Source organism: Lipotes vexillifer, unplaced genomic scaffold (assembly GCF_000442215.2).
Source record: "Lipotes vexillifer unplaced genomic scaffold, Lipotes_vexillifer_v1.1 scaffold1011, whole genome shotgun sequence".
Taxonomy (NCBI): Eukaryota; Metazoa; Chordata; class Mammalia; order Artiodactyla; family Lipotidae; genus Lipotes; species Lipotes vexillifer.
The window spans coordinates 306,009-327,878 of NW_006787698.1; the positions used below are offsets into that span (position 1 = coordinate 306,009).

General features: G+C 50.4%; 1 protein-coding gene across 1 annotated transcript in view; it reads left to right on the forward strand.

Moving 5' to 3' along the window:
- The window catches only part of ATCAY (ATCAY kinesin light chain interacting caytaxin), a 37,965-nt gene that overhangs the window by 9,480 nt on the left and 6,615 nt on the right, over positions 1-21,870 (forward strand). The window contains 7 exon segments of the mRNA XM_007460509.1: positions 8,281-8,339; positions 12,879-13,100; positions 14,437-14,622; positions 15,048-15,150; positions 16,767-16,898; positions 17,552-17,638; positions 21,734-21,832. Of these exon segments, the coding sequence (XP_007460571.1) occupies positions 8,281-8,339; positions 12,879-13,100; positions 14,437-14,622; positions 15,048-15,150; positions 16,767-16,898; positions 17,552-17,638; positions 21,734-21,832 (888 nt within the window).

Sequence of the window (21,870 nt, forward strand, 5' to 3'; positions counted from 1 at the left end):
GCATCGGCAGGCGGACTCTCAACCACTGCACCACCAGGGAAGCCCCCAATCTCTCAATTTATCCCTCCCCCTGTAACTTTTTATTCTGACATAGTCCCAAGCTTAGAAAAAAAACTATAAGAATGGTATAAGGAATATCTGTAAACTCTTACCCAGATTTGCTGATTGTTAAGATTTTACTTCCTTTGCTTTATCATTCTCTCCCCCAACCCCCATCTCTCTCTTCTGCCCCTGTCTCTCCCTGTGTCTGTCTGTCTGCTGTCTGTCTCTCTATCTATCTATGCTCAATCTGTTTGTATCTGCCCGCCCCTGCACAGGGCAGGCCAGGCAATGTCCCTCCCCCAGCCCAACACATGCACAGAGGTGATTTCCTGTTGCCCAGCTCAGCAGTCCCTCATGCAGCAGCCGTGGGTTTAGGCCAGGAAGTGATGGCAGGCTCTGAGCAGCCTCAGCATCTTCTGCCTTCCTCAACTCCGCCATTCTCTTTACTGTGCTCCAGCGATGCTGGGCTATCATAGCAGGATACCACACCCCGGGCAGCTTCAACAGCAGACATTTATTCTCTCACAGCTCCAGAGGCTGGATGTCTGAGATCAAGGTGCCAGCAGGGTTGGCTTCTGGTGAGGGCTCTCTTCCTGGCCTTCTCACTGCATCCTCATGTGGTCTTTCCTCTGTGCTTGCATGTGCAGGGGGAGCTTTCTCGTGGCTCTCCCTCTTCTTGTAAGGTCACAGTCCTAGGGGATCAGGGCCCCACCCTTTTTGTTTGTTTGGTTTTTTGGCCATGCTGTGCGTGTACACAAAACGGGCATGTAAGTTGTCTTCAGTCTCAATCTGCAAAAAAGATGCCTCTTTAAAACCTTCTGACTTAATCTGAAGCTTGCTTTTTTTCTTTTTTAAATGGAGGTGAAATTTACATAACATAAAAATAACCATTTTATTTTATTTTATTCTGTGCCATGAGCATGTGGGATCTTAGTTTCCCAACCAAGAGGTGATGGTGCTGGGGGAGACCGGAGCAAGATGAATGGACAGAAGTGTTGGAAATTGCAGAGAAGGAAAAGGGGCAGATTTATCTGAGTATCTGAAACCACCAAAGTTGCCAATGGATAATTCTTGAATGCCTTTCAGCAGTTCCCTCTCTGGTTCTCCCGACTTAGCTCTGCAGGAGTCCTGTGATAAGCCCCAGTGCTGCTGGCCCCGCATTGAGCCTTGGAAAAGCCTACTTATGCCCGGAAAGAGTTTTGGCTGTTACCCTGCACCAGAGGTGGTGGCCGCCGTCCAACAGAAACAGAGGCTGGAAAGCCCTGGATGGGAGACTGAGGCAGCACAGCCGATCTTAACGCCGTTGAAGCCCTGGGGCACCAGTTGGGAAGCAGGAGGCATGTTCAAAGGTCCTGAGGCCCACAGTTTATTCCCAATTCCCTTCTTAAACACTGTGAGTAACATTAAGCCAGAAGCTAGGATCTGAGGGTAGAATTCGGTCCAGGAGCCACCTCTGAAGCCAGAATTATTGCAATAACAGCTGATTCCAGGTGACAGTTGTTTCTAGATTTTGGCCTTTCCCTGCCACTTACATAATGTGCCCTCACTTGCTCCTTCCTTCAGAACCCTTGCTGAGGGCTGCTTCTCCCAGGTCCAGGCCTGTGACTCACCAAAGCAAGAGAGGAAGAGGCACTTCCTCCCCTTCAAGGGCTCACAGTCTGCCCAGGAAACAAGCAATTAGCACACAGTACCACAGACTCAGTGCTAAAGGAGGCTTCTGAGGCAGGATGCAGGAGTGGGGTGGATGTCAGATTCAGATGGGGCCTCCTGGAGGATGCTGACCTAGCCTGAAAGGCTGAGCAAGTTCACCAGTCAAAGAAAGCAGGAAGTGGCCCTCTAGGCAGAGGGGGTGGGATGTGCAAAGGCACTGGGGCAGAGAGGACCTTGGCATGGTAGGGGATGCAGTAGGAGAGAAATTTGGATTTCATGCTGAGAGGGCATGTGAGTTTCCCAGAGCTGCCATAACAGAGTACCAGGAACTTGCTTAAAACAGAAGAAATGTTTTCTCTCACAGTTCTGGAGGCTAAAAATCCAAAATCAAGGTGTCAGCAGGGCCATACTCCCTATGAAGGCTCTAGGGAAGGATGCTTCCAGCCTCCTCCAGCTTCAGATGGTGGCTGGCAATCCTCGGCCTGCCTTGGCTTGTAGATGCATCACTCCAGTCTCTGCCTTCCTCCATCTTTTTAGTTTTTAAGCTTGTGTTTTATTTTTTATTTTTACTTTTTAAAATTTTTATTGGAGCGCAGTTGATTTACAATGTGTGTTAGTTTCAGGTGTACAGCAGAGTGAATCTGTTAAACATATACATATATCCACTCTTTTTCTTTTTTTTTGGCTGCGTTGGGTCTTCACTGCTGCGTGCAGGCTTTCTCTAGTTGCAGCAAGTGGGGGCTACTCTCCATTGCAGTGCACGGGCTTCTCATTGCGGTGGCTTCTCATGTTGCGGAACACAGGCTCTAGGCACACGGGCTTCAGTTGTTGCAGCACACAGGCTCAGTAGTTGCGGTGCATGAGCTCAGTAGTTGTGGCTCGCGGGCTCTAGAGCGCAGGCTCAGTAGTTGTGGCGCACGGGCTTAGTTTCTCCGTGGCATGTGGGCTTCCCAGACCAGGGCTCGAGCTCGTTTCCCCTGCATTGGCCGGCGGATTCTTAACCTCTGCGCCACCAGGGAGGTCCTGCATGCTTTTTTAGATTCTTTTCCCATACAGGCCATTAAAGAGTATTGAGTAGAGTTCCCTGTGCTGTATAGTAGGTCCTTATTAGCTATCTCTTCTGTATATAGTAGTGTGTATATGTCAATCCCAGTCTCCCAGTTTATCCCTCCCCCTGACCCCCTGGTAACCATAAGTTTATTTTCTACATCTGTGACTCTATTTCTGTTTTGTAGATAAGTTCATTTGTACGCTTTTTGTAGATTCCACATATAAGCGATATCATATGTTTGTCTTTCTCTGCCTGACTTACTTCCCTCAGTATGACAATCTCTAGGTCCATCCATGTTGCTGCTAATGGCATTATTTTGTTCTTTTTTATGGCTGAGTAGTATTCCGTTATATATATATGAGATTTCTTTATTTATTTATCCATCCATTCCTCTGTTGATGGACATTTAGGTTGCTTCCATGTCCTGGCTATTGTAAATAGTGCTGCAGTGAACACTGGGGTGCATGTATCTTTTCGAATTATGGTTTTCTCCAGATATACACCCAGGAGTGGGATTGCTGGATCATACGGTAGCTCTATTTTTAGTTTTTTGAGGAACCTCCATACTGTTCTCCATAGTGGCTGTACAAATTTACATTCCCACCAACAGTGTAGGAGGGTTCCCTTTTCTCCACACTCTCTCCAGCATCTATTGTTTGTAGATTTTTTGATGATGGCCATTCTGCCCGATATGAGGTGATACCTCATTGTAGTTTTTTTTAAAATAAATTTATTTATTTGTTTGTTTTTTATTTTTGGCTGAGTTGGGTCTTCATTGCTGTGTGCGGGCTTTCTCTAGTTGCAGCGAGTGGGGGCTACTCTTTGTTGCGGTGCGCGGGCTTCTTATTGCGGTGGCTTCTCTTGTTGCAGAACACGGGCTCCAGGCGCCTGGGCTTCAGTAGTTGTGGCACGTGGGCTTCAGTAGTTGTGGCATGCGGGCTCTAGAGCGCAGGCTCAGTAGTTGTGGTGCACGGGCTTAGTTGCTTTGCGGCATGTGGGATCTTCCCGGGCCAGGGCTCGAACCCGTGTACCCTGCATTGGCAGGTGGATTCTTAACCACTGAGCCCCAGGGAAGCCCCTCATTGTAGTTTTGATCTGAATCTGCCTCCATCTTCACACAGCCTTCTCCTCTGTGTCTCTGTGTCCAAACTTGCCTCTTCTTACAATCATACCACTGATTGGCTGTAGGGCCCACCTTGCTCCAGTATGATGTCATCTCAACTTAATGCTGTCTACAACAACCTTATTTCCAAACAGGTCACATTCCCAGGTTCTGGGAGTTAACACCTGAATTATGTTTTTGGGGGGATGCAAGTCAACCCACACCAGAAGAATAAAGCCACACTGTACACCTGGTGGATTAGGGGGAACTCCACTTTTTACATGGGTTTCCCAGCACAGACTGAAAGCAAGTGCTGCAGGGAGCCCTCTGGATCCACTTTGAGTTCGTGAAGGGACTTCAGCTCTTCATTAGCTGAGGTCTTCCTGGGGCTTGTGGAAATAACCAGGTCTTACCTGACCTTGAAAGCTGCAGCCCTGTGGACCTGTGGGGTTTGTTCACATGAGCCGACTGGACACAAGGGGGCAGTAGAGGGCAATGACCGGATTCAGCTCTGCCTTTGTAAGTGGTTCGCTCTGCCCTTGGGCATCTTCTGGTTTAGCCTCCGTTTCCTCCTCTGTGAAATGGGCTGCTACCTGCCTCATAGGGATACTGTGAGGAGGAAACAAGACGATGATGCCGTCAACATTCCAACAGAGTGAGTGCCCTGTCCGTGGGGTAAAGTACGGTTCTAATTGATTCTAGAACAACAGGGATTACAGCCTCAGACTGATGGAAACAGGGAAGGCAGAGTAAATGAGGGGAAGGAGCCGGAAGGAAATCCCGGCACCCAGGTGAGCAGGGGTGGTGGACAGTCAGCTGCTGGTGGCGGTTACCATGCACGAAGTGCAGATCTGATTCAAGAAAAGACTGATATCTAGACTTTTTGTGTCATATCTCTGATTTGACAGCAAATTTAAAATGTTGTGAAATGCTGTGTGGGCAGGATAAAACTAGGGGTGGTGCATCAGCTGTCAGCCTGCAATTTCAGAGCATGATTTTGGGTAACCTTGCAAGTAGGTGGTATGCCTCCTGTACTCCCGGATCCCGGACTTATTTGTGGGTTACCAGCTGCCCTCCCCGTGTTGAGAGCAGGGGTGTCAGCTACAGACCAGAGGGACCAGAGCAACGTGTACACGAAATGGGCGTGTGAGTGGTCTTCAGTCTCAAACTGAAAAAAAGATCCCTCTTTAAAACCTTCTGACTTAATCTGAAGCTTGCTTTTTTTCTTTTTTAAATGGAGGTGAAATTTACATAACATAAAAAGAACCATTTTATTTCATTTTATTTTATTTTATTTTTGGCCGTGCGGTGGGCATGTGAGATCTTAGTTCCCCAACCAGGGATTGAACCTGCGCCCCCTGCATTGGAAGCACGGAATCTTAACCACTCGACCGCCAGGGAAGTCCCCAAAATAACCATTTTAGGGTGGGCCCTAATTTTTTTTTTTTTTTTTTTTTGCGGTACGCGGGCCTCTCACTGTTGTGGCCTCTCCTGTTGCAGAGCACAGGCTCCGGACACGCAGGCTCAGCGGCCATGGCTCATGGGCCCAGCCGCTCTGTGGCATGTGGGATCTTCCCGGACTGGGGCACGAACCCATGTCCCCTGCATCGGCAGGCGGACTCTCAACCACTGCGCCACCAGGGAAGCCCTGGGCCCTAATTTTTTAAAATATTTATTTATTTATTTATTTATTTGGCTGCACCAGGTCTTGGTTGTGACATGTGGGGTCTTTAGTTGAGGCATGTGGGATCTAGTTCCCTGACCAAGGATGGAACCCTGGCCCTCTGCATTGGGAACATGGAGTCTTAGCCACTGGACCACCAGGGAAGTCCCAAAATAACCATTTTAAATGAACAACTCACATGTTGTACAGCCATCACCTCTGTCTAGTTGTAAAATGTTCCATCACCCCGAAATGAAACCCCATCCCCGTGGCAACCACAAATGCACCAACTGTCTCTGTGGATTTGCCTGTTTTGGACGTTTCATATAAATGGAATCACACATTATGTGGCCTTTTGTGTCTGGCTTCTCTCACTGAGCATCATGTTCTCAAGGTCCATCCACATTGTAGCAGGTGTCAGCACTTCACTCCTTTTCGTGGCTGAATAATATTCCATTGTACGATGGACCATGTTTTGTTTATCCGTTCATCACTTGGTAGACAGTTGGGTTGTTTCCAATGTGATCATGCTGCTGTGAGCATTCAGGTATGAGCTTTTGCATGGATATGTGTCTTCATTTCCTTTGTCATTTTTTAAAAATAAATTTATTTATTTATGTCTGTCTTGGGTCTTTGTTGCTGCGTGCAGGCTTTTTCCAGTTGCAGCGAGCAGGGGCTACTCTTTGTTGTGGTGCGTGGGCTTCTCATTGTGGTGGCTTCTCTTGTTGCAGAGCACAGGATCTAGGCGACCGGGCTTCAGTAGTTGTGGCACACGGGCTTAGTTGTTCTGCGGCATGGGGGATCTTCCCAAACCAGGGCTCGAACCCGTGTCCCCTGCATTGGCAGGAGGATTCTTAACCACTGCACCGCCAGGGAAGCCCTTCATTTCCTTTGGACCTCTGCTCTATTTTGACTTTTGACCTCTATGAGAGCAGGGCAACATCTGATTCATTCTTTACCTCCAAGACCCTCCAAGACCTCCAATGCACCTGGAAGGTAGTGGTTACTCAAAGAACATTGGAAGCATGGTGAACGGGAGAAAGGTGGGCGGGGGTGGCGGGTGCGGAGGAAGAAGCATGGATAGATCCCACCCTACAGAGGGTGCCAGCTCATGCCCTACAAGGAACAGAGGTGATGGAATGAATGGTTTTGTTAAAGGAAAAGAAAAAGCATTCTACTGTCCTTCCCCATCTAACCAGCTCCCATTCCAGCTGAGCTGGCACTGCTGAGTTGCAGAGATGAATTAACGCGGCAGTGCTTCCCTGAGCCAGCACACCCTGCAGCTAGAGCCTCTGACAGCCCCGTGCACTCTGAAAAACCTTCTGCCTGGAACTATTTCCCTAGGGAACAAAGGAGCCAGAGCACGTGGGTCAAAGTCAGGCGGCATGAGCTGTGGTCCAAAAAAAAAAAACCAGTCTGGGCATGGCCAGAGAAACAGGTCTTATTTTGCAAATTCGTGCTCCACTAAGCATTAAAGGGGCACAAATGTATAGCTGGCTGCCTTTCTTTTTTTAAAAAAAATTTACTTTTTAGAAGATTTAGGTTTACACAAAAGTTGCAAGAATATTACGGAAAATTTCCATACACCTCCCCACACACTCAGCTTCTCCTAAATTAACATTTTACATTAGGCTGATACATTTGTTACAATTAATAGACTGATATTGTTACACTGTTGTTAACTGAAGTCCAGAATTTATTCAGATTTCCATAGTCCTTTTCTCCTGATACCCTTTTTCTTTCCTAGGATCCCACCCAAGTTCCCACGTAACATTCAGGCATCATGTCTCCTCAGGATCCTCTGAGCTGTGACAGTTTCTCAGACTTTGCTTGTTCTCGATGCCCTTGACGGGTTTGAGGAGGACTGTGGCCAGAGATTTTGTAGAATCTCCCTCAGTAGGAACTTGTCTGCTGTCTTTCTCACGGTTACACTGGGGCGCTGGGTGCTGGGAGGAGGACCACCTGTGAAGGGCCATCTCATTCTTCATCTCGGGGTGCCTGCCATCAACATGACTCATCACTGCTGGTGTTGACCTCGGTCCCCTGGCTGAGTTCATGCTGGTTGGGTGTCTCCACTGTAAAGTCACGCCTCCCCCCTTCCCATACTGTCCTCTTTGGAAGGAAGCCACTGTGCCCAGCCCACACTTACAGAGAAGGGTGTTACTTTCCATCTCCTTGAGGGCAGAATATCTACAGACATTATATGAAATTTTTCTCTGCAGGAAAAATTTGTCTCTTCTCCCTGTATTTACTTATTCAATCATTTATTTATATCTGTATGGACGGACTCATGGACATTTTATTTTAAACACTGGCTCACAATCCAATATTTCATGATATATTTTGTTGGTCAGACCAGTCCAGCATTGGCCACAGAGAGCTCTTTCAGTTGTCTGCTATGTCCATTGGACAACTTCTGGCTGCGTTAATAGCAACAGTTCATCAGAGACCAAACCCTGCGGGGTCAACCCATGAAGAATGCTGCTTATATTCCAAATAAAATATAGATGAGACCCTTTTTCTCACTGGGCCTCAGCTTTCCCTGTCCCCACCCCCCCCCAAAAAAGGCTTAATATTTATTAGATGATCCAGTGGGAGCCCTCCAGCGCTGATTGTTTATGATTTTCTGTGCTCGCGAGCAGATGTATTTTGTCCCAACGGTTTCTCAAAGCTAAACAGATTTTGTTGGTGTCATTTTGTCTGAACTCCATGCTCCTGTGCCTGGAATTGTGGGGCCTGGTGGCTGATGTCCGCTCCCGGCTGGGTCTGCAGGCCACTCTCGGAAGAGACGGGGATGGACTTGCTTGGCAGTGCCACAGAAGACACATCCTGTAAGTTTCCATGCATGCAGAAATGGGCACATGGTCTGGGCTGTGCCCAGCACTATAACTGTAGAAATGTCAGAGGTCATGCCTCCTGGGTGGAATGTCAGGGAAGGGGGTTGCTCTGCTCCAAGTCCTGCAGGGAAAGCAGTGTGGTTGTGGGCCAGAGACGTGTGTGGGAGCCGTCACGAAGTCAGTTGCTGTGTGTCCTTGAACTAGTTGCTTAGCTTCTCTGTGACTCCAATTCCTCATCTACTAAATACAGGTAGTGAGCCTCCCACAGAAGGGGCATGCAAAGATTAAACAAGATGATTTGTGTAAAGTGCCCAGGGGATGCCAGGCACAAAGTCAGCCCTGGGAGGGCTTTGCTGCCCTGAGCACTCAAGAGGGCTTATGGCTCTGAGGATCCAAAGCCCCAGACTTTGAGGACAGGGGGTCTGGGGCAGCCAGAGAAGCTGCCTCAAACATGTGTTCTCCTTGATGACATCTCCTGGCAGAGTTCTGCTGAGGGTCCCCTGCATTTCCCCCATGCAGCCCATCACAGAGCCCACCCTACAGGGGAAAGACTGCCCAGAGAGGGACAGCCACATCCCTGCGGTCACACAGCAGTGACAGCCATCTCTGCCTACCCCTGTACCACACTATGCCCATGAGCCAGGTAGGGGTACCAATTTGTTCCAGGTTTCTGGGGCCGATCTGGATAGTTGGTCACCCTGGAATACCAGCCCTTCTTCCTGCCTGGGCACATGGGCTCTGCCCGCTGTTGTCACATCCCCACAGGGTAACCTTGGGCAAATCCTTTCACCCCTCTGGGCCTCCATTTCCTACTTCTGTAAAACGAGGAGTGTGTAGTAACAGTACCCCACTTCCTAGGTGTGACTGGCTGAATGATGACCCCCAAAGATATCCAGATTCTAATTCCAGGAACCCCTGAATGTTCCCTCACATGGCAAAAGGGATTTTGCAGATAGGATTAAGTTAAGGAACTTGAGATGGGGAGATGTGATCACTAATTTTATGTATTCACTTGCCTGGCCCATGGTACCCAGCTATGTGGTCAAACATAATTCTAGATGTTTCTGTTGAGGGTGTTTTTTTAGATGTGATTTACATTTAAATTCATGGACTTTGAGTAAGGCAGATTGCCTTCCGTTGTGTGGGTGGGCCGTGTCTAATCAGTCGAAGGGCTCAGGAGGCAGGAGAAAAAAAAACTCAGGTGTGATTCATCCTGGGGCAAAATTCCTCTCCAGCTGTGGACCTATGAAGTCAGGCAATGTCTCTGCTTCCAAAACATGATGGCGGGATGGACATAGAATAGATATTCTCATTCCAAATGGGAGAAATTGGAAGGAAGAAAGGGGTCACGGGTCCCAGCAAGTCTGAAACTTGTTCCAATAGGTTTTAAGCCTGGAGAACCGTCTTCTTTGGCTCAATGCCCTATCCTCCAGGTCCATGTGGTGGCATACTGCCGCGGTGCTTCCTTGTACCTTTAGTCTTACTGCCACCATGCTGTGACCCACAACTTGACCCCATCAGGAAGAGTAGCAGTATTTTAAATCAAGCACTCCTGATTCACTGCTTCTAACACACTTCCCATGAAAAAGGCAGAGTAAGTTGAGAAGCCTGGGGTCGGATCCTTGGGCAAGTCTCTGCCTCTATGTCCGAATCTGTAAAGTGGGTAACATTTCCCACCACACAAGGTCACGGTGAGAGCTAGAAATCATGCCAGTGCTCCGCACATAGCAGGCACTTGATAAATGTGACTGCTGTGTTTTTATCATTTTCTGCCAAAGCGAATGTTTCTATCCCAGTGTCTCCTGAAGCAGTTACCTCTGACCTGCTTAGGGACCGAGAGATTCAAAGTGAAAAAAAGTGAGATTCAAACTGAAAAAAAAAATGTGGTCCATTTAATTATGGATCAATGGGGGCTTCTCTGGTGGCGCAGTGGTTAAGAATCCACCTGCCAGTGCAGGGGACACGGGTTCGAACCCTGGTCCGGGAAGATTCCACATGCCATGGGGCAACTAAGCCCATGTGCCACAACTACTGAGCCTGCACTCTAGAGCCCGCAAGCCACAACTACTGAGCCCACATGCCACATACCAGCCCTTCTTCCTGCCTGGGCACATGGGCTCTGCCCGCTGTTGTCACATCCCCACAGGGTAACCTTGGGCAAATCCTTTCACCCCTCTGGGCCTCCATTTCCTACTTCTGTAAAACGAGGAGTGTGTAGTAACAGTACCCCACTTCCTAGGTGTGACTGGCTGAATGATGACCCCCAAAGATATCCAGATTCTAATTCCAGGAACCCCTGAATGTTCCCTCACATGGCAAAAGGGATTTTGCAGATAGGATTAAGTTAAGGAACTTGAGATGGGGAGATGTGATCACTAATTTTATGTATTCACTTGCCTGGCCCATGGTACCCAGCTATGTGGTCAAACATAATTCTAGATGTTTCTGTTGAGGGTGTTTTTTTAGATGTGATTTACATTTAAATTCATGGACTTTGAGTAAGGCAGATTGCCTTCCGTTGTGTGGGTGGGCCGTGTCTAATCAGTCGAAGGGCTCAGGAGGCAGGAGAAAAAAAAACTCAGGTGTGATTCATCCTGGGGCAAAATTCCTCTCCAGCTGTGGACCTATGAAGTCAGGCAATGTCTCTGCTTCCAAAACATGATGGCGGGATGGACATAGAATAGATATTCTCATTCCAAATGGGAGAAATTGGAAGGAAGAAAGGGGTCACGGGTCCCAGCAAGTCTGAAACTTGTTCCAATAGGTTTTAAGCCTGGAGAACCGTCTTCTTTGGCTCAATGCCCTATCCTCCAGGTCCATGTGGTGGCATACTGCCGCGGTGCTTCCTTGTACCTTTAGTCTTACTGCCACCATGCTGTGACCCACAACTTGACCCCATCAGGAAGAGTAGCAGTATTTTAAATCAAGCACTCCTGATTCACTGCTTCTAACACACTTCCCATGAAAAAGGCAGAGTAAGTTGAGAAGCCTGGGGTCGGATCCTTGGGCAAGTCTCTGCCTCTATGTCCGAATCTGTAAAGTGGGTAACATTTCCCACCACACAAGGTCACGGTGAGAGCTAGAAATCATGCCAGTGCTCCGCACATAGCAGGCACTTGATAAATGTGACTGCTGTGTTTTTATCATTTTCTGCCAAAGCGAATGTTTCTATCCCAGTGTCTCCTGAAGCAGTTACCTCTGACCTGCTTAGGGACCGAGAGATTCAAAGTGAAAAAAAGTGAGATTCAAACTGAAAAAAAAAATGTGGTCCATTTAATTATGGATCAATGGGGGCTTCTCTGGTGGCGCAGTGGTTAAGAATCCACCTGCCAGTGCAGGGGACACGGGTTCGAACCCTGGTCCGGGAAGATTCCACATGCCATGGGGCAACTAAGCCCATGTGCCACAACTACTGAGCCTGCACTCTAGAGCCCGCAAGCCACAACTACTGAGCCCACATGCCACAACTACCGAAGGCCGCGCGCCTAGAGCCCATGCTCCGCAACCAGAGAAGCCACCGCAATGAGAAGCCTGCGCACTGCAACAAAGAGTAGCCCCCGCTCGCCACAACTAGAGAAAGCCCATGCGCAGCAACAAAGACCCAACGCAGCCAAAAATATTAATTAATTAATTAATTAAAAGAAATTATGGATCAATGAGTGTCTTCATCCAATAAAAGGGGTAGGAGTCTCCTACTAGTTTACTTATTTTGTCCTCAAAGGCCGTGTAATGAAACAGGGTAAACCTGAGGGGCTGGCTCTGCTCCACGGGCTGTCAGATGGGGGGCAGCCCAGGAGGAGAAACCACCTTTTACAAGGAGACCAGAGTCCAGGCTAAGAGTCTTTAGGAGGAAGCAGTGTAAACCATGGGGAATATCCATCCCGACAGGCTTCAGAGTGACACGGGAGGATCCTGCCCTTCTGTGCCTCAGTTTGCTCATCTGTTAAAAGGGGCAATAGCAAAGTTGGAACGTGAAAACGCAGGGGAGAGCTTTGCAGAGTGTCTGGCTTACATTACATGATCACTAAAAGTTAGTTGTTAGAGTTGAGCATCACAGAGAGGCCAAAAGCAGAATGTGGACATTCTCTGCCAGCCTTAGCTGGAAGAAACAAGACTCGCAGATATTGGTAGGTCCAGAGCACACCAGCTGGAGCCCAGGCTGCCCAGGGTCTAATCCCCACATCATTGTTCAACCTTGACTCAACTCACCTGGGAGTCCCATTTTGCAGATGGTAAAAGTGAGTCAAGCTCAGAGCAACATGGCACTGCAGGGTCACGGAGCTGGTGAGTAGCGAGGTCAGGCTCTGAACCCAGGTCTGCCCTACGTCCAAGCGTCTGCCCTTGACCTCCACGCTAGATGGTTATATTAACCGCTGCCGTGACATGTCCTCTGACTTCTAACCACTCCCCTCAACAGGGCAGAGTGGATCTCCACTGGGTTGGGAACAGGAGATGGGGAAGAAGAAAGAAAACAGCAAAAGTGACTGATCTTGTTTTGCTTTTGTTTTTTTCTGTTTTCCTGTTCCCCCACAGCCCCTCCCAACACTCTAAACTTCAACGCGGCTCATCGTAAGCGGAAGACGCTGGTGGCCCCCGAGATCAACATTTCCCTGGACCAGAGTGAGGGCTCCCTGCTGTCCGATGACTTCCTGGACACCCCTGATGACCTGGATATCAACGTGGATGACATCGAGACCCCAGATGAGACCGACTCGCTGGAATTCCTGGGGAACGGCAATGAATTGGAGTGGGAAGGTGAGGTCGCTCGTCGCACCTGCCCAGCCCCCAAATCAGACCCCAGCGCTCCCTTTGGCTTGGGGACCAGCTGACCAGAGCCCCCCTCCTCCATCCCCGTAGGCTCAAGGGGGACAGGCCTTCCAACCCGGGGCTCCCAGGACAGCTCCTGGGACTCCACGCACATTTTCTCGTGGACTTGTGGACTTTGCTGGGAGATGTGTCTTTCACCCGATTCTCAAAGGGGACCGAGGCCAGAGGAAGGGCCTCCCCATGATTCCACAGGTGTTTGTGGAGGAGGTCTTGATTGCTGTGTAGGGGGCAGCAGGGAGATCGGGCGGGGGCATGTCAGGAATAGACATCGCTTGCCTGCTCACGTGGCCATCGGAAAGCCAGGCTCTGGGTAACAGAAAAAATGTACACAAGATAATTGCACCTGGTCGTCGGTGCTGTGAGGGAAACGAGGTGATAGGAGAGGGCAGGGGGTTCTCACTGGGGCAATTCAGCCCCCGGCCCCCAGGGGACACTGGGCCATGTTTGGGGACACCTGTGGTTGTCATGACTGAGGGAATCCCGGCATCAAATAGGTGGGGTCAGGGAGGTGGCTCCACACCCTCACAGCGCCTGGGATGGAGGAGGGGGCTCCACAGAGAATGACCGGCCCTCAAAGGTCAAAAGTGCCCAGGCCGAGACTCCTTGAACCAGGCTACCTGGGGGTAGGGAGGCCTCTTTGCAGGGTTGCCGGGACGGTACTCCCTGGATGGGTGTTATTTGAGCTGACATGCCGAGGCAAGAGCACAGGTCAGAAAGGTGGCAATGGCGGTGGCCATGGGGACAGAAGCAGAGCCACAGCACTTGCTGGGTGGATGTGGAGTACGAAGGGGAAAAGGGGGTTGAAGGTGACACCTGGGTGTGGGGTCTGAGCAGCTGGGAAAATGGCCAGGCTATTTTCTGAGGTGAGAAGATCTCAGGATGAAAGGTGGGAAAGAGGCAGATATTTCAAGCGTGGTTAAGAATCCTGAGAAGCCCAGAGAGGGAAAGAATGTGTGCAAGGTCACACAGCAAGAGATGGGCTCTACCCAGGCCAACCACCTGACTGAGCACTTTCCTGTGTTCCACGGCTTGGGGAAAGAAAAATTATTATTTAGGCATGACTTTGTAACTCCCAGGTCCTCCATCTCACCCAGCAGCCCCAATCTAACACCGCCTGTCAGCAAAGGATAGGATGAGTGGTTTCGCCTCTGGCTTGGGGAGAGAGGAGAGGGCTCCGTGGCCACAGGCGGCAAAGGTAGCCCAGAGAGGGAAGCTGGGATGAGGTGTCCCTTCCGCTCACCTTCCCCCAACCCTGCGCTTCCAGATGACACCCCTGTGGCCGCCGCCAAGAATATGCCTGGGGATAGTGCGGACCTGTTTGGGGATGGCTCGGCCGAGGATGGCAGTGCCGCCAACGGGCGTCTGTGGCGGACAGTGATCATTGGGGAACAGGAACACCGGATTGACCTGCACATGATCCGGCCCTACATGAGGGTGGTGACCCACGGAGGTAAGGCCACACCCCTTGGGCCCCCTCCCGGCTCCAGCAACTGGAGGCCCATCAGTGGTCCTCTCTGGACCTCAGTCTCTTCTTCTGACCCAGGGGGATGTTAAATTAAGCCCTAGTGTCCGGGTGTGCAGGGGTGAAACTCGCAGGGGGGTAAGGCGTAGACGTGCCGGATGCACATCGGAGATGTCTACGAGGGTGGCTGGCGTCCCCCACCAAAGACGGAGACAGGTCAAGCGTTGGCTGGCTTCTCCAGCCAGGCTGCTGTGACTCAGAGCTGTACCCTCTGAGTGTGCACAGTGGGTGGGAAAGGGGCTGGCCAGCGACGAGGCTGCTGCACGGGGCAGAGCAGGGGGCGGCTCAGAGCTGGGAGATGGCTCTACCCATCTCTGCTTGGGGCTGCTCACTCACTGGCCGCCTCTCCCCAGGGTACTACGGGGAAGGTCTCAACGCCATCATCGTCTTTGCCGCCTGCTTCCTCCCAGACAGCAGCTCCCCCGACTACCACTACGTCATGGAGAACCTCTTCCTGTAAGTGGCCCACCCGCTCCGTCCCAGCTGCCCACAGATCTGAGGGTCCCACCTGGTGGGCGGGACCTTGCTGCAAGAACCACGTTGGGTGGGGGGCTCTGCCTGGCACCAGGGAAGGGCTGGGCCGCCAGCAGACCTGCATCTGAGTCCCCTGCTCGCCCGCTGGGCCTCACGGGTGCAACTGCCATCATCCCTCGCAGTTATGGAGCATTTACTACGTGGCAGCCACGAAGTGAAGGGCTTGGTATGTGATGACGAATTCCACCCTCGACAGGACCCTGTGGGTTAGTTACTGTTGCCTCCCATTCTGTGGCTGCAGAGCCTGAGGCACAGAGAGGTTAAGTCACTTGCCCAAGGACACACAGGTACAGTTTTATTATGATGGAGACAGATAATATGGATAAAGCGCCTGGCAGATGACAGTAGGAACTCAGCAAATCGTTATCACTCTTATTATCATTATTACAAAGATTTCCTTCTTACACAGCGGGGCTTGGATGCCACGTAGGCCAGAGGACAAGGAGGTAGCCATGGAAGGTCAGATTGGAAAGTGGCCTGAGATACCAGGGAGCCCAGTCTCCCCAATCTACAGATGGGGAATTAGAGGCTGAAAAAGAGGAAAGGATTCTTCTGGGACTTCCCTGGTGGTGCAGTGGGTAAGACTCACGCTCCCAATGCAGGGGGCTTGGGTTCAATCCCTGGTCAGGGAACTACATCCCACATGCATGCTGCAACTAAGAGTTTGCGTGCCACAACTAAGGAGCCAGCAAGCTGCAACTAAGGAGGCTGCCTGCCACAACTAAGACCTGGTGCAACCAAATACATAACTAAATATTAAAGAAAAAAGAAAAAGGGACTTCCCTGGTGGCACAGGGTTAAGAATCTGCCTGCCAATTCAGGGGACACGGGTTTGAGCCCTGGTCCAGGAAGATCCCACATGCCATGGAGCAGCTAAGCCCGTGCACCACAACTACTGAAGCCCGCACACCTAGAGCCCGTGCTCCGCAACAAGAGAAGCCACCGCAATGAGAAGCCCACACACCGCGACGAAGAGTAGCCCTGACTCGCCACAACTAGAGAAAGCGCATGCACAGCAACGAAGGCCCAACGCAGTCAAACATACATAAATAAATAAATAAATAAATAAAATTTTTAAAGAATGTTGTTTGAAAAAAAAAGAAAGGATTCTTCTGAAATCACTTAGGGGGAGACAGGGCTGGGACAGACCCCAGGTCCCTAATGTCTGGTGCAGTGGACTGTTGGCTGTGGGTGCCTGTTCCCCAGGTGTATCTGGGGCTATTGAAGCCCACCTCCCGGGATTATTGGAGACCATGCATATAAATCACTTAGCATCTAGTAAGTGCTCAATAAAATAGTAACTACTACAATCACTGTGCCCACTGACACAAATTTGGGGTGGGCTGGGGTCATCCCCCACCCCCCGCTTGGGCCGAGTATGTCAGGACAGCCAACAACACCTGAACAGGTGTGGCTGGCAGAGCCAGGGCAGGCGGAGGCAGAAGGGGCAGGTGCCCCAGGGGTTCAGTCCCGGGAACTGGGCTTCCTGACTCTGAGCCCCTCCGTCGGGTCCTCTGTCGTCTGTGTCCCGTGACCAGGTACGTCATCAGCAGTCTGGAGCTCCTTGTGGCCGAGGATTACATGATCGTGTACCTGAATGGTGCCACGCCTCGGCGGAGGATGCCCGGCATCGGCTGGCTGAAAAAGTGTTACCAGATGATTGATAGGAGGTGAGTGGGTGGGGCTGGGGGAGCTCCTCGGGGTGCAAGGGGTCCTGAGGTCCCTCTGAAAAGTGTGTAGTGGTCAGCTGGGGCAGCCATAACAAAGCACCAGACTGGGTGGCTTAAACAATAGATATGTGCTGTCTCCTAGTTCTGGGGGGCTAGAAGTCCGAGATCAAGGTGTCTGCAGGGTTGGTTCTTTCTGGGGCCGTGAGGGAGAATCTCCCCTGTGGACACCTGTGTGCAAATGTCCCCTTTCTATAAGGACACCAGTCATAGTGGATTAGGGGCCCACCCTACTCCTATATGACCTCACCTTAACTAATTTCTCCTACAATGACCCTCTTCCCAAATAAGGGGGCTGCAATTCAACATGCCCATGATAGGTGCTCAGAACCATGGGACCCCAGAAAATCTTTCAGAAATGCGAGACGGTGTGGCCACGAAGTCAAATGCTCAGACTCTAAATTAAGAGAGATTGGAGACCAGACACCTGCAAACTCTGCGAGGGGGCTTAGCTTTACCGAGATTCCACCTCCTCCCTGCCAATGAAGATAAGCATAGCACCTCCTGGGCACAGAGAGAAGGTGACACCGGTTAACTGCTCCCTCCCCGGGGCTTTCCCAAGGAGCCCATCTTGCTTCCTCTGTCTCCCCACGCAGATTGCGGAAAAACCTGAAGTCCTTAATCATCGTCCACCCATCCTGGTTCATCCGCACCGTGCTGGCCATCTCCCGCCCTTTTATCAGGTAAGATCATGACCTGTGCCCAGATAGCTACCTGGGTTTTTGTGTGTCTTATTTATTTATTTTTTTTTTGTGGTACGCGGGCCTCTCACTGTTGTGGCCTCTTGCGTTGCGGAGCACAGGCTCCGGACGCGCAGTCTCAGCGGCCATGGCCCACGGGCTCACGGGCCCACGGGCCCAGCCGCTCCGCTGCACGTGGGATCTTCCCAGACCGGGGCACAAACACGTGTACCCTGCATCGGCAGGCAGACTCTCAATCACTGCGCCACCAGGGAAACCCTGGATACCTTTTAAAGTTTACAACCACAGCCCTGAAAGGTTGACTTGGCCGTGCCCATTTCATGGATGAGGAAACTGAGGCTCAGAATATTCCAGGGAATCACTCAGAGTCACACAGCAAGGTCACCAGCCCACCACACGCCCTCAGAAGGAAGCCCAGCTCCGTACACTCTGGAATCTGTGAGGGAGGGGCATTAGGATGGCAGGAGGGTCTGACCCACTCCTGCACAATGATGTGGTAAAACGATACATGTGTGTTTTGGGGGTGCCCAAGACTACCCTCAGGTTTGATGATTTACCAAGAGGACTCACAGAACCCAGAAAAGCTGTTGTGCTCAGGGTTACAGCTGATTACAGAGGAAGGATGAACATTGAAATCAGCAAAGGAAAAAGGTGCATATGGGAGTCCAGGAGAAGCCAGAAGGGAGCTTCTGATTGCCCTGTCCCAGTGGAGTTGTACCCAAAGCCCTTCATTCTCCCTGCAATGACGTGTGACCACGTGTAGGAAGTATTGCCAACAGAGAAGCTGACCCTGGTGTCCAGGGTTTCCACCAAGGCGTGGCCACATGGGGATGGAGTGCCCACACAGCCCCCTTAGTTCCTCAGTAACTGATATGACAGCCCAAGACCCCACCAGGAAGCACATCGTTAGCACAGACTATGGGCCCCGGGTAAATGAAGACGCTTACCAGACGGGACATTCCTAGGGCTTACAGGTGACCTCCTGTGAGTCTCAGGGGCTGGTTCTTTCTTTGGAATGTGCAGGAGATAGAAGCACCTGGACACACAGAGCAAGTGAAACAAAATTAGTCATGTTAAACGCCCTCGTCACATAAAAGTAAACGCACGTTTAATGTAATATAATTCAAAACATTGAATTAAATGAAGGCCCTTCATTTCCACGTTCCCAGTGAGGAATCTGTGATGAGTTTGATAGACGGGGTCAAACTTTGCCTTGAGAGCATCACAGAGCTGAGGCAAGGAGGCAACTTCAGACGCTCTGTTCAATGACTCCCAAGCACCTCAGACATTTGCACATTAGTGAAATCAGGCCTTTAATACACTAATTCTGGGTCATTTGTGCTAATGATGACAATTACAGGGCAAAACGGTAGACACACACTTCAGCCTAACAGAATTGCCTTCTGTCCTCGACATCCCGTAATTCGGGAACCGAAATTTGCCTTGAATGCAGATAATTCTCTCACTTTGGGTTGCTTTTCCTACTTTTATTTTATTTTATTATTTTTTTGGCCATGCTGCACAGCTTGTGGGATCTTAGTTCCCCAAGCGGGAATCAAACCCGTGCCCTCAGCAGTGAAAGCGTGGAGTCCTAACCACAGGACGGCCTGGGAATTCCCTGGGTTGCTTTTCCTGTGGTGAATTTCAAAGGTCTCATTTTGAGCTTTCAGAGAAATAGGAGGGGAAAGTGGGATAAAGTAAGCTTCCCTGTTTAAAAGCCGAGGGAAGTGGAGACAGATTCTGAGCTGCCACCTGGCCCTAGCCGTGAGGTTCTGCGATTGTATCTCAAAAAGAAGTCCTGTTTATTCCCCGATGATCTAAACATGGGCATGTGCCTCGCCCTGGACCGGAATTCTCCCTCCCCAGAGCCCTGCTTCCCAAGACAGAGCTCAGCTCACAGGCAGACAGCATCGTCACGTGGAAACCGGGTACCCATTTCCAACAACAGACATTGCAGCTTTACCATGGCGTCCTCACGATGTGATCTCGCCTGTATTTATAGCCCACTGCTCAGACCACAGGTGTTGCCTCTGTGCCCCCTAAAAAAACCTTTGCAACCAATCAGATCATCCACCCTCAGAGCCTCCCAGACCCGGGGTATTCAGGTAGAGTCGGTCTGAGACTCACTCCCTGTCCCTGGGCCCTTTACTTTTCTGTCACACCAACTGGAGGAAGAACTCATGTTCCAAGAATAATTTTTTTTTTAATTAAGAAAATAAATTTCGGGACTTCCCTGGTGGAGCAGTGGTTAAGAATCCACCTGCCAGTGTGGGGGACACAGGTTCGAGCCCTGGTCCGGGAGGATCCCACATGCCACAGAGCAACTAAGCCCGTGCGCCACAACTACTGAGCCTGCGCTCTAGAGCCCGTGAGCCACAACTACTGAGCACGTGTGCCACAACTACTGAAGCCCACACTCCTAGAGCCCGTGCTCCGCAATGAGAAGCCCGCGCACTACAACGAAGAGTAGCCCCCACTCGCCGCAACTAGAGAAAGCCCGCGTGCAGCAACGAAGACCCAACGCAGCCAAAAATAAATAAATTTTTTAAAAAAGAGATGATTCTTTAAAAAAAAAAAAAGAAAATAAATTTCAGGGATTTCCCTGGTGGTCCAATGATTAGGACTCTGCTCTTTCACTGTTGAGGGCACGGCTTCAATCCCTGGTGGGAGAAACAAGATCCTGCAAGCTTTGTAGCTCCGGGAAGGAAGGGAGGGAGGGAGGAAGGGAGGGACGGAGGGAGGGAGGGAGGGAGAGAGAGAGAGAGAGAGAGAGAGAGAGAGAGAGAGAGAGAGAGAAAGGAAGGAAGGAAGGAAGGAAGAAAAAGAAAGAAAGGAAGAAAGAAAAGAAATTTCAACTGCACAAAAGCGGTGGGGTTTATTTATTCCGGTACACATGGCCGCTTTGTGACTCTCTGTGGGAAAACCATCTATCATTCCCTGATCAGTTACCAGTGGCCTCTACTGATTAACCTGTGTATTTTTCTCTTATGGACACTGCGAACTGTAACATTCCTCATGGGTCTCCGTTTTAGCCGGGTGCTGGAAAGTTTGAGGCGAATTCTTATCTAATCTCTAAAAATAGATGTAAAACTTCTTGACACAGTTTTGTAACTATGTGACTCTATCTTACTTTTTTTCTTTTCTTTATTATTATTTGATTATTTTATGACTTAGTGTCCTGTTACATTCTCTTGGCCTTATATTTCTCATCGTTAGAAAAGTTGATGTGAGGGACTTCCCTGGTGGTGCAGTGGATAAGACTACGCACTCCCAGCATAGGGGGCCCGGGTTCCATCCCTGGTCAGGGAACTAGATCCCACATGCATGCCACAACTAAGAGTTTGCATGCCACAACTAAGGAGCTTGTGTGCTGCAACTAAGGGGCCCACCTGCCGCAACTAACACCCGGCGCAACTAAATAAATAATTTTTTTAAAGGAAAAAAAAAAACTGATTTGACCTTGAAAAAAAGTTTATTGGACACTTTACCAAAATTAGGTTTAAGGTAATTTTAAAAAAAAATAATCACGAGTTCAAAGCAATGCGCTGGTGACAAAGCACCTCAGTGGGTAGCAGACAGCCAGAGCTGGGGTTTGGACCGGAACAAGCCATTCATCCCGAAAGAATGTGGAATGAATCAGCAGTCCCCATGTGCATCTGTCTCGTGACCAAATGACTACTGGTGCCATCCAGGCAGTGGCGATTGTACCAGAAAAGCATTCTTGGGAAGATTCACACAGAGGAGCAGCTCCTGGGGAGGATGGAGCCTGGAGTCTAGCAGCATCTCTTTCCTCTCTGCTTCCTTCAAAGAATTTCCTCAGCTCAGCAAGGACTGGTGTCCAACACGTGGTTCAGGACGCTTCTCTTCTTGCAAGGGGAGACCCCGGGTTCTGCTCTGTTCCCCCACTAGGGGCCAGGGGTGGAGGCTGGCACAGGTGGGGAGGGAAGCTTGGGCGAAGGTGCTTGGGGCATCCCGGAATACTGCTGCGTGTGCAACCCTGTCTGCCATCGCCCCTTCTGGCCCTGGGGGGCCACCCTGAGGGCTGGCTTTCAGATGTCTCCCTGCTTCTCCCACCAGCGTCAAATTCATCAACAAGATCCAGTATGTGCACAGCTTGGAAGATCTGGAGCAGCTCATCCCCATGGAGCACGTGCAGATCCCAGACTGCGTGCTACAGTGAGTGTCCCTGGGCCATGGGAACACCCCCCCCCCCC